Source organism: Rhincodon typus, chromosome 40, assembly GCF_021869965.1.
Source record: "Rhincodon typus isolate 14 chromosome 40, sRhiTyp1.1, whole genome shotgun sequence".
Classification (NCBI taxonomy): domain Eukaryota; kingdom Metazoa; phylum Chordata; class Chondrichthyes; order Orectolobiformes; family Rhincodontidae; genus Rhincodon; species Rhincodon typus.
The window spans coordinates 5,450,035-5,463,729 of NC_063371.1; the positions used below are offsets into that span (position 1 = coordinate 5,450,035).

The window sequence follows — 13,695 nt, forward strand, 5'->3', positions numbered from 1 at the left end:
TATCAAAGCCCTGGTGAAATCTGAAGTGATTTGAAATAATCAATGCAACAAAAGGTGACTTTTTGGGGAGATTTTAAGGGTGCTATACATCTCAACATCATTGCAATAAGTATAATTACAATAATTGGACAGAAATTACACAATTGGACTTCAATTATATTTCCCAAGATTTGGGGAAGGGTCCATTAGATTGGAAGAAAGCAAATGTAACTCCTTTACTAATTTAACAAGAGAGGGAGAGAGGAAGCAGGAAACTTAGAATAGTTAGCTTAACATGTATCAGAGGCAAAATGTTAGGACTGATAATTGAAGTTGTGATAGGAGGACATTTCAATAAGTTCAAGACAATCAGGGACAAGCTAGGTTTTATCAATGGAATTTAGAAGGTTAAAGGTAACCCAATTGGGAGGGAGCTCCTCAAGCTCTTCAACCTCTTGAAGCAGCCTGATAGGGTCAGTGTGGATAGGAGAACCCAGAAATAGGCGTCACCGTTTACAAATAAGAGGTAAAGATTTAAGACAAAAATGAGCACAAATTGTTTCTCAAAGAACATCATGAGTTGTTGGAAATCTACTTGTCAAAATGTTAACAGTTTTTGAATATTTTTACAGAAGCAGTGGTTAGATTCTTACAAAGTAAGAGAGGGGTTAAGTGTCATCAGGAGTAAGTGGGAAGGTGAGTTGAGGTGAAAAACAGATCAGCCATGATCTGATTAAATGGCTGAGAATGTTGGTGGGGTGGAGCTAACGGTCAATTCCTGTACCAAACTCTTATGTTCGTCATATTCATCATAAGTATATACGTCAAATCCCATTTTTTACAGCTACACTTGAAGAGCTCTTACTGTTTACAATAAGGAAAAAATAACAAACAGGAATTCCATTTGGTAGTTAGCAGTAAACACAAGCTAAACTTGGGGCATTTCAGAATTAATCTCATACAACCACATATCAAAAAAGGATAGAAATTGCTGTAGGCTGTAACTAGCAAATTGAGACTTTACCAAAGCAAAATATTACAAACGGTGAAGGTTTTAAAATTTTTAAAAAATGATAAAAGATGCCCAATAAATCAGACAATCTGATAAAAACAATGATATTTTGATTACTGACACATCATCAAAATTGCAAAGAAATGTTGCTCCAGGTTTAAATCAAGTGCAAAGAAAAGGCCAGTCTGTGATAGAGTTAATGGCAGGAGAGAGATTAAGTGGCCAAAGCAATGAGGATAAAGGCAAAAGGAAATGGCAATGTCATGAGTAAACAAAAGATAGACGCAGACAATTTGCAAATAGGAATCACATAAATTTCATCAACAGCTATAATTCAAAAACAAAAAAAAATCAGGGCAGAGCATTATGGTCTGAAAATGTTGAATATAGGGGCAGCACGGTGGCTCAGTGGTTAGCACTGCTGCCTCACAGGGCCAGGGGCCCGGGTTCGATTCCGCCCTCAGGTGACTGTCTGCATGGAGCTTGCACATTCTCCTGTGTCTGTGTGGGTTTCCTCCGGGTGCTCCGGTTTCCTCCCACAGTCCAAAAATGTGCATGCTAGGTGGATTGGTCATACTAAATTGCCCATAGTGTTCAGGAATGTGTAGATTAGGTGGATGGGTCTGGGTTCCCTTCACTGCGGGTCAGTGTGGACTTGTTGGGCCGAAGGGCCTGTTTCCACGCTGTATGGATTCTATGATTCTATTCTATGGTGTTGAGTCTGGAAGTCTGTATTGTGCCTAATTCAAAGATGAGGAGCTGTTCCCCAAGCTGACAGAGAGCTTTATTGGAATAGAGCAGGTGAATAAAGCAATAAAGTCAGAATGAGATTGGACAGAGAATTATAGTGATAGCAAACCAGAAACTTGGAGTCAGCCCTTGTTTGAAGTGAGATTTTATGCTTGTGCTCATTTTGCTTCCAGCGAAAAGAAACAAATTGGTAACCCTTTTGAATGAAACTAAACCACCACAGTGCTTTTAAAGTTAATCCTTGTCATACATGTTTGAGAGATTTGTGCGTCAGCTGTGACAAAAATGAAGCAAAGATTGGCTTAGAGCAAACATAATATTTTCATGCATCTTGCAACCAATTTCAATTGTGCTGCATACAAGAACTCTGGTATGTTTAAAACCATATCTTGTACAAGATTTTCTGAACTTAAATGGTAATAAATCTGACAAACATTCATCATGCAGTGCACTCCAAGACCTTAAATCCAATTTTGTTTCATTTTCTGATCAACCTGTCCAGAGATAGGAACACTGCCACTAACCACAACTGCCCTCCCAATGACACAAAGGAAGACAATTAATACATTGTAGGAGGTAGATTATTATCAAGTTAAGAAACACAACTTCCACAGCATCATTGACCTTCCACCCTCCTGAGGTGTCACATGCGGTCACTGCTGTTTTGTGGATTAATGCAAGAATAGATGTAATATTTACCTGAGCCCATTGCAGGTGCTAAGAGCAACCATGGAATTTTCCATTCCTTCCACATATCCCTGGAAGTGACAATGATCCTTCAGAAATAAACAGTAAGGAAATGGTTAAACACATCGCCCAGAATCTGCAGCATTGCTTTTCACATAACGCTTGCCAAGGCTCTTTCAACAGCGTCTTTAAACCCGTGACCGCTAACACTTTGCAGAATGTGGCAGGCACATAGGGACACCACCACTGACCCATTCCCTTCTAAGACACATACTACATACAGAGCAACAGTTCAAGACCGCAGTTGACCACCATTTTCTTTTAGGCAGTCAGCGAAGGCAATTATTGGTCCTGCCAGAGATGCCCACATCCAATTAATGAATTACAAAACACTTTGACAGGGTGATTTTAACTCTTCCTAACCAATGACAGCAGAGCAAGGAAAGCAATGAAAACATACAAATTCCACCACTGTCAATCTGCTGTTTTAACACAGCTGCTTTCTGTAGTATTAATAAATACAAATTGAAGATCCATGAAAACATGCACATTTAGCTGGATCCCTGTATTTCTGATAGATAATCACAAATTCATCTTGCTACATCAGCAGAACGAAATCACTTTTGTCAGATGAAACAATGAAGCAAAATTATTTCCATCTTTCAGTCATCCCAGAACTGGTCGAGAAAGAGCTCAAACCAAAATTCAGTTTTAAACAACAGCATTACTTAGAAACGAACATTCTTATCATACCGGAGAGCCAATAAGTTGGATCAGTATGTGTTGCCATGACCTGACATTGTCAGTGCACTATGATGGCCTAATGTTACAGAAATCATCATAAAATGTATAAATGTATAAAAATGGGATTTTTTAGTACCAAACACTAATTTTCCTATCTGATTGCTACCCAGGACAAAAATAACACCAGGTTTCGCCAGTAACAGGGAAAAAGAAAATAAATTACACAATTAAGTTCAACAAGAACAAGGATTTTGGATTTATGCAACTTAAATTACGCACACTGAATCATGATTAAAACAGACAAAAGACAAATGATTTAACACATAAATGATTGGTGGACAGAGCAAACAGCATTCTGAAAATCAAAATTACAGAGCACAAGGTGGAAATTCCTTTTTCTGTTACAATGATTTTGATTGTTGCAATGGTGAAACTGCATTTTCTGTAAGATGAGACTCTGCCCTTAATTTCGTGATTGATTTGCTGAACCTAGGTCTTTCCTAGTTTGCTTTTTTTAAAGCTTTCCAGGGTTTCCTGACTTCACCTTCACATGGTGAGAGCGAGATGCTGTCTGACTGCAGGCTCTGGATGCTTTTACCTTTTTCTGCTCTGAGCACTTCAATATTTTCTTAAAAACACTTTGCAGCTCAACCGATCAGAGGAATGCTGTTGGGAAGAATGTCCTAAACTTGAAAGCTTGTTGGTACACTTCAGTCTCAATTTATCCCTCCTGGTTGTTTCCATAAAGCAAAAAAGTGTATTGAACAACTCAATGGTACGCAACACTTGTTTTTCACGTTGAAAATCTATCTGGGTTTTCAATTATATCAGTATAACTTAAAATTCAATTTATAGCTCCAAAAAAGAAAAATGAAAACTATTTGGTCTCTTATCACGTCATTCACAGCTTCTGTCATATTCTGAGGAAGGGTCACCGGACCCAAAACGTTAACTCTGTTTTCTCCTCCACAGATGCTGCCAGACCTGCTGAGCTTTTCCAGCAACTTTGTTTTTGTTCGTCTGGAAAGGGGACAAGAAATCTCAAACAAGGGTCAGTGATGGAGTATATCATTGCTGTGGCATCAATTTGAGAATGGATCATGAGAAGATGACTGGGCAAAATATACAGGACCCAGTTATCCTGAGATCAATGAGCTACTTCCTGTGAGCTACTGCTCACAGCTGGTGGCTTGATACTGTGCCTATAAATGTGCCCCCCTTTCCAGGAAAATAGTATTTATTGATGTACTTCAGAATGATGGAGTGGTGATCAAAATTCTCTGGTGATCCTAACTTGGCTTTGGGGATTGAAAAAATTTGCAGAAGGAAATTTTAACAATGCCTCCTCCAAAACCAGAGGGTGAGAGAATTATCAGTAAATTGTCAAAATCTTAAACATCTGCTAAAATGGTTTTGATCCAATCAGTTTCCAATTTTAACAGAAACGATCAGTTGGAGAAGTGAGGGTGGGAGGTTGCTCAATTAAATAATTTCATGAGACTACATGCTACTTTCAAATTAATCTTGGTCCATCAGATTTATTGATCTGGCAAATGCAGTTGCTGAAGAGTGGCAAGATTTGCAGTGGGAAGGGCGTTGGTGCCTTGGAGGCCAAGAGGAGGAGGTATGTTTCCTCTCAGCTCCCCTCCAAGCTAAACTATTTGCCTCTCCACGGTTAGACAACTGACAATATCATCATTTTATCATTCACTACTTGGTCCCCAAAATCACAATCTTGAATCAAAGGCTTCTGCTGCAACAGTCCCCAACCAAAGGAATAAATCTGTCAATCAGTTACGCTAGCAACGAGACAGGAATCACGTTTCACAAGAACACACACTGGACAGTCTAAAATCTACATGAACCTGACCTAGTCCTCACCATCCTACAAACTCATTCCATCAGGAAATCCCAGCTGTTGACTCTCACTGCCATAGTGTAGCTAAGCTATTTTTCTCCAAATGAGGCATAAAAATAAAATCCAATCCAAAAACTCAATTTCAGTCAGCACTTCATGTTGTTTCAATGATTCAGTCTGTAAGTACATCACATGATACAAAAAAATGACAAATAAAGTCCAAACAATTAAACTGTTGGTGTGAGTGACAGATGTGTTATGGTCCCAGCTGTTATTATTACTGGACAAGTCAGTTCACAGATTTATATCTAGCTTGACAGATCATGGATTTTCTTTGGTTTTAATAAGGCATTCTTTCACCGATACACAAACACACCAATGGTGCAGATTCAGTTTTATCAATGAATCAGATATTTATTATGCAAAAGAAATGAAAATAAAATGGAATAAACCAAACTATTTACATATATGTTTATGTATGTAAACATATGTTTAAAAATTTAGAAACATATGTTAAGATGCGATCCCACCAAGCCCAACAGCATCTCATTCATAGCACTCAAACACCAAAAAGAATTCCCTCTGGAACCCAGGTAGGGTTTGATTTGGCTGTGGTTTCAATTCTCAGTTGTCATAATCTGATAGACTCATCCTTGATTCATCATTTAACTTTGCTCCGATTTTCTTAGCTTCAAAAACCTCGTCAGGATTTTAACCAAATACTTATGGTGCGGAACTTTTTAACTAAACTCATTACATTGAGGTAATCTCTTTCTGAACAGTCTTAAAATTACCTTCCTTTCTCATAAACAACTGATTAACACATCCATCTTCAACCAAGACTTCTGCAAACTACCAAACTGAAACAAACTTTTTGTTTTCCCCCCAAGGTATAGACGTTTCCTCCAAGCCCAAAAAAGAAACCCCAGAATCTGCTGTGTGAAAATCTAATGCAGTACACTGTTTAGTTTCTTTGCTCATAAACTCCCCCAATGGAAACAAAACCCAGGTACTCACCAGGAAGTCTCCCTGACCTTTAGTGTTTTAAAAAATATTACCATGGCTATAAAAATACCTACAAATTAATCTTTAAGACACACAGAATACCTAAACATGAATCAGTCAAGACTTCAAAATCCAAAATATATAATATTAAAATATACTTAAATCACATCCCTTACATACAGAGGACAATGAGAAGGGGGATCAGGCGTACTTCAGATACCCCCTGTTTCCTGTTTTATCGGAAGAATAAGCTGTGAATAATCACTATCTTAACCATAAAGACAGGCCACTAAAGAAACGTACAAGATGCTAAGAGTTTTGATCTACACTCTGACACAAGTCAATGCCTTCTGAAAAATGAGACAAAGTCAGCAAGGAGAGGCACCATGTAATTCAAGATTGATGGGCCGTAACAGGAAAAAAGACAGTTGTTGCCAAATTGTTGAATACCTGAACATCTGGCTGAGTTATGATCAAGCTCCCATTGTTGCTGTAGGTGAACATCTTGAAGTCCTTCGGTACAATGTCTCTGAAGTAAAAGAGCATCAGCAGTCAGTGTTAATACTTGGACCACATTTTAACAAACCCATGATATTAGAAACGTGCAAAAGTAGATATGCAATGACCATAGTTTACGTGTGATACATTTATTGGTACCCCAGGCAATTAATTTGTAATCTGTTATACTTTTGCTTTATGAAATGTAATTAAAGTTTCAAAATGTTGCATGAAATATTTTGGAAAAAATTGGCAAATTCTTCATTTGAGAGTAACACAAAAGCAACATGTTGCTGACTGAACCAAGATATTGAGGGCTAAAGCAGAATTGCAGAGTCATAGAGATGTACACCAAGGATGTACCCTTCGGTCTAATGCATCCATGTTGACCAGGTATCTGAAATTAATCTAGTCCTTTTCTACAGTATTTGGCCCATATCCCTTTAAACCCTTCTTCTTCATGTACCTATCCAGATGCCCTTTAAATATTCTAATTGTACCTCCCTCCATCACTTCCTCTGGCAGCTCATTCCAAACACACTTCACCCTCTGCATGAAAATATTACCCCTTAGGTGCCTTTTAAATCTTTCCCCTCTCACCTTAAACCTATGCCCTCTAGTTTTGGACTCCATTACCCTAGGGAGAAGACACTGGCTATTCATCCTATCCGTGCTCCTCATGATTTTATAAACCTGTATAATGTCACCCAAGCATCTTTAACTTGCCTTGTCCGGTTGCAAGCACAGGCAACATCTGTTTTATCAGCCCTGCTGGGAGCATAGCAGTTCTTAAGCAACATTCCCAGTTTGTGGACTGGCAATTATGTCAGTGGCAATGGCTGAATTTCTCTGATGATGCTTTAAAGCGAATATCATGCAGCCAGCAGTGCTGAGCCTCATTTATACAACAGTTTCTGTCATCACATCACTGCCCCTCGATTCTGTTGGTCCTTGGAGCCTGGGTTTCTCGCAGCTTGTAAACACAACAAAAGCTTTGATACAGGAGGAAAGGATAAACACGATGTCACAGTCACTTCTTCATGTAAGCAGGTGCACACTTAGTCACTTCGGTGTTACTTTTTGCACTCTTGAATGAAACAGGATCCTTGCTCTCTGTGTGGGTGTTTTCAAGAAAGCATAGGTGATCTCTCAGATAGAGATGAATGTGAGTGGGCTCTGCAGTAATAATCAAACTACACGAGACAACATGAACTACTGGGTGCTGGTAGATGTTTGGCTCCAATGTTAAACGGCCATGTCAGAAAGTGAGACTTGTCAGTCTGTGTGAAAGAGACTGTCTCCTAATTGTTGAATGCAACACCCCAGTCTGGCCAATAGCTTCCTGGAATGCTTAGCGTGATATGGACCAGACCAAGCCCCCTCAAAAATATTTTAAGAAGGTAGCCTAGGCCCTAACTTTTTCTTATTTTGTTGGCAAATGTAAAGTATCTCAGATGCAATGCGATTGGTCAGACTACACGATGTTAAGCAAAACACAATTTATTTAAACACTGTGGTTAAAATACAACAAAGAAATAGGAATTTAGAATAAAATTAACTCTACTGGAAAAATTAACAGAATAATAGCAACAGTAACCATTCCTAATTAAACATTCGAATGTAGTAACATCCCATACACACACCCCTTGGCAAAATAAAAGGAAAATTCAGACACTGATTCTCACTTGCAGTTCTCCAATTCCGGAGGAAAGCATCAAGAGAAAATTCAGAGAGAGTAGCAGCCATGAGGCATTCACTGAAGCTTCCAATTCTTTTGAGACTTCAATAGCTTCTGCTTAAAGCTAAACCTAAAAACTAAAAAAAAACCGAGGAAGCATAGTCTATGAGAAGAAGTGTCCTGATCCAAAACGTCAACTTTCCTGTTCCTCTGATGCTGCCTGGCCTGCTGAGTTCCTCCAGCCCCACAATTTATTATCTGAAAAGCATCACAAGTTGTTTACTTTCTTAGAGACAGCTCAACACTTCTGCTTTATAACTTCTCTTCGAAAAAACCCAGGACAAAATAAACCCTTGAAAGCCACAGCATTGTCACAGCCACATCAATGCAAAAGATCTTTACAAAACAGTGAAAAGGAAGGTGAGGCTTGCATTTATTTGACATTTCTCAAACTTCTCAAAGTGTTTTAGAGCCACGAAATTCTGTTTTGAAGTCGGCCCCGCAGTTACGTCAGAAATGCATCAGCCAATTTGTACTCCCACTGAACAGCAAAGCAATTACCACTAAAATCATTTATTTTCACTAACAAGGCAGTAATTGGCTGAGTTGGATTTGTCCTATTTTTTGTGTATCTGACAGATCTGGGCAATTTTTCCATATTCTCGGCAAGATGCCGGCATTGTAGCTGCACTGGAACAGATTGGCTAGGGGAGCGGCAAGCTCTGGAGCACAAGTCTTCAGTACTATTGCCAGGAGGTTGTCAGGACCCATAGCCTTTGCAGTATCCAGTGCCTCCAACCATTTCTTGATATCATGTGGAGTGAATCGAGTTGGCTGAAGTCTGGTATCTGTGACGCTGGGGACCGCTGGAGGAGGCCAAGATGGATCATCCACTCTGTACCTCTGGGTAAAGATTGCTGCGAATGCTTCAGCCTTATCTTGTGTTGGGCTCCTCCATCAATTGAGAGTTCTGTTCAACTTGGCTCAAACTCTAGCCTGATACTGAACAGAGGAAGTGTTGCATTGTTAAAAGCACTACTTTCTGGTCCCATGTCAAACCCAAGTCTAGTTTGCCTGCTCAAATGGACAGAAAAAAATCCATAAGTGTCACCAGAAGAAAAACAAGGGAACTCTCCCCACTTCCTAGTCATCATTTTTCTCTCCTACCAAAAGAACCACAACTGATTACCAAGAGAATGTATTGGGCTCTCCTGATGTTGTGATTGGCACCAAAGTGCCTTTATTGGTCTTTTGTTTCAACTAGTTTTCACCAGTGCAGCTTCAACTGACAATGCACTCTGAGGGCAGCAGAAGAGCACAATGGGAATCCAGAGAATTTTCTCGTGTGCTCTGGGTCATAACTAATGACGAAATGTTAATCTCGCTTGGTGAGCCAGAGTATGTTTCTGGCCACCGATATTAATTGCAGAGTTTGCACTCTACAGACCTGAACCTCAGGTGAAAACCTGAATTGCACCGGTGTTGTTTAAAAAAAGTTTAACCAAGCACAGTCTGGACCAGATTGCAGGATATAAGACACCGTCTATTTGTAAACTTCTTTTGAGAAGCACACTTCTATTTGCACTGGTCCATCTGTCACAGTAATCTGGAGAACATGCATACCAGCATCCATTCAAATTTTGACTGAAAACTCGTTTTCTAATTCCACCTGCTCCATTTATTTCGGAAAATAGCAGTGTTAAATTTTGATCTGACGCAGAAAAACAACAACCCTATGAAACAAATGGAATAATCTAAGAACTGGCAGCAGCATTCTCAGTCTTTGCACATGATCAATGAGGAGACCAGAAATGGAGAAGCTTTTGGAATTCCTGAGCTGTTCGGAAATATGTCAAACAGGGCAGAGATTGAGACATCTCAGAATCACAGCCTCGGTCTCAACTTGTGTCACAGCCATTCCAAGTACAGAAGTGGTCCTGTCTGGTTCTCCTTACACACACACACACACACAAACAGAAACCTGGAACAAAAAGAAAGTAGGCACAATTCCAAAAAAGACAATGACATGATTCACTTGCTGTTCTGGTTGATACAACTACAACTGCAACATCTGCAAAAAAAAACCAGAGAACAAACAGCACAGCAAAATCAAGTTTCCAGATGAGTGTCAACATTATAACTTTTGCTTAGATTATGAACTTAGTTCAGGTGTGATTTCCTCATCTGTGAAACTTACACCTACTATAGCATTGTTTGCGTCCACTTTGATATGATACAAAGTGCCTCCATTAAATCGGACACTACAGAAGAGTCCTTTGGTACATAGAGTATATTTTTTCAGTGCAGACTCAATGTCTAAAACAGTAATCTATGCCATGACTGGAAAAGACAAGTGCTCCCTATGCCTTCATAACTACCCTTTAACTTGTCCTGCGACCTGCCTTCAATGATTTGTGGTCATGAACCCCAAGAGTATAAATGCAGGGAGGCTATGTTGGAACGGCATAGGACTTTGGTTAGGATCCATGCGGAGTACTGTGTTCAGTTCTGGTCTCAGCACAATACGAAAGATGTGATTGCATTGGAGGGGGTGCATAGGAAATTCACCAAGACGTTGCCTGGGATGGAGCATTTTAGCCATGTAGCCAGGCTGGATAAGCTTGGGTTGTTTTCTTGGGAACACAGAAGGTTGAGGGGGACATGACAGAGATGTATAAGATTGTAAGGGTCATGGACAGTGTAAACAGAGTGTAGCTGTTCCTCTTAATCACAGGGTCTTTAGTAAGGGTTTATAATTTTAAAGTGAGAAGCAGGAGGTTTAGAGTGGTGGTGGTTGGGGTCTGGAATGCACTGCCTGGGAGTATAGTTGAGGTGGGTAACCTTAAAGCCTTTAAAAAGTACTTGGATGAGCACTTGAAATGTCATAAAATTGAATATTATGGGTCTAGTACTGCAAGGTGGGACACAAATAGATTTAGTGTTGCTCTGGTGATAGAGACTTGATGGGTTGAAGGGCTTCTTCTGTGCTATTTGACTCTGTGACTCTATAATTCCTCTGTTCTTCTGAAGTCCTAGTGTCCTGCTATTCATTGAGTATTCATGTCATCTTTCTTCTTCCAAAGTACATCACTTCACATTTATCAGGTTTAAGTTCCATCTGCCCATCTGACAAATCTGTCTATATCCTCCTATAATGTTAGACTTTCTTCGTCAGTGTCAACCACCCAGCCAATCTTTGTCATCTGCAGACTTATTTATCATTGCCACCACTACATTTTCTTACGTATCATTTATAAATATCACAAATATAAGGGTCCCGGCATTGAACCCTGTGGTATGCCACTCAACACTGTCACACAAACAGCCTTCTCTCCTACCACCGAGCCAATCTTGGATCCAACTTACCAAGTTACCCTGAATCCCATATGCTTGTGCGTACTTTAACAGTCTCCCAAGTGGGACCTTGTTAAAGGCTTTGCTGAAAGCCATTTAAACTACATCAACTGCCTTATCCTCATCAACACACCTGGTGTTTTCTTCGAAAAATTCTATCACTTTTGTTAGACATGACCTCTTTCTGTCAAAGCCACGTCGACTATCCCTGGTCAAACATTTCCTCTAAGTGGAGATTAATTGTCTGGTTCAGAATTTTCTCCAATAGTTTCCCTACCACTGGTGTGGGGCTCACTAATCTGTAATTCCCTGGTTTGTCTCTAACACCCTTCTTGACAAGTAGAACCATATGAACTGGCTTCCAGTGCTCTCCTCTGCAGCCAGAGAGGAACTAAAAATTTGGGTAAGAGCTTTGTAACTTCCTCCCTTGTCTCACAACATACAACTCATCTGGAAATGATGACTGGCCACTTGTAAAGCTGCCAAAACCCCCAATACTTGCTCACTCTCTCTGTCAAACTGCTCAAGAACCTCACAGACCCTCTTCCCAAATTCCATACCGACATCGTCTTTCTCCAAAGTGAAAACAGATGTGAAGTAAAAAAAGCACAGATGCCAGATGTCTAAAACAATCAAAAACAAACTGCTGGAGAAACTCAACAGATCTGGCAGCATCTGTGGAGAGAAAACAGAATTAACATTTCAAGTTCTGTGACCGTTTTTCAGAACTAGACAGATGTGAAATACATCCTACCAATGTTGGTCGGTTCCAAACACAGATTGCCCTCTTGGTCCCTAATGTGTTTTGTTCTTTCACTGGTTATGCCGTCAGACAGTCAGAATCATACAGCATGGAAACAGACCCTTCGGTCCAACCAATCCACACCAACCACGCTCCCAAACTAAACTCGCCCCACATGCGTGCACTTGACTCATATCCCTCCAAACCTTTGCTATTCATGAACTTATCCAAATGTCTTTTAAATGTTGTAATTGTACCTGCATCCACCACTTTCTCTGGCATTTCATTCCACACACGAACCACTCTGTGTAAAAAAAGTTGCTCCTTGTGTCCTTTTTCAATCTTTCTCCTCTCACCTTCAAAATATGGTCCTTAATTTTGAATGCCCCCACCTTCAAGAGAAGACCCTTTTCTTTCACCTTATCTGTGCCACTCATGATTTTGTAAACCACAAGAAGGTCACCCGTCAACCTCCTCGGCTGCAGTGCAAAAACCCCAGCTCTTCCATTGTATTTTTAATGATCAAAACCCTCCATTCCCGGCAGTATCCTGGTAAATATTTTCTGAACTGCCTCTGGTTTAATAATATCCCTCCTATAACAGGGTGATATACTGACAGAATATCTTGGATTCTTCCCAATCTTGCCCTCCCTTTACTCTCCTATTTGCTTTCTTAAGTTCCCACTGCACTTTCTGCACTCCACCAGCATCCCTGGTGATTTGCTCCCTTTGCATCTTCATGTTAAAATCCTATCTTTTCCTCCTTATCCACTCCTAGACATCCGGTTTTCTCCGGGCTTGTGACTCCTCATGTCAAATTCTCACAAAAATTTAAAAGTGCTTGACATCCATGGTATTGTGGTACTTAATGTTCTCAGGAAGATCCAGCACTCAATGTATGTACAGCAAGATCGCAGAAATTTCAAGAAACAACTATCAACTTATCGGTTTCATTTTGGCATGTGTGGTTGAGGAAATATTTTTCGCGACAGTACTGGTAGAACCCTGCTTATATTTTCCAATAATGTAACAGCATCGTTTACAATAATCCAAACTGACAAATTCGACAGAATCCACTCATAAGCTTTTCACAGGTATCATAGAATCATTGGACCCTTACAGTGTGGAAACAGGCCATTCGGCCCAACAAGTCCACATCGCCTCTCCGAAGAGCATCTCACCCAAACCCATTCCCCTACCCCTGCATTTCCCATGTCTAAACCACCTAACCTAAACATCCCTGGGCACTACAGGTAATTTAGCATGGCCAAACCACCTAACCTGCACATCTTTGAACTGTGGGAGGAAACCGGAGCACCCGGAGGAAACCCACACAGACATGGGGAGAAAGTGTGGAGTTTGCACAGACAGTCGCCCGAGGCTGGAAT

At 40.2% G+C, this 13,695-nt stretch overlaps 1 protein-coding gene across 1 annotated transcript in view; it reads right to left on the minus strand.

Moving 5' to 3' along the window:
• Positions 1-13,695, minus strand: part of LOC109930709 (disintegrin and metalloproteinase domain-containing protein 9) — a 109,020-nt gene that overhangs the window by 41,381 nt on the left and 53,944 nt on the right. Inside the window, exons 4-5 of the mRNA XM_048618762.1 lie at positions 6,486-6,564; positions 2,441-2,517 (exon numbers count right to left, since the gene is read on the minus strand). Coding sequence (XP_048474719.1) covers positions 2,441-2,517; positions 6,486-6,564 — 156 coding nt within the window. The remainder of the gene's footprint in view (positions 1-2,440; positions 2,518-6,485; positions 6,565-13,695) is intronic.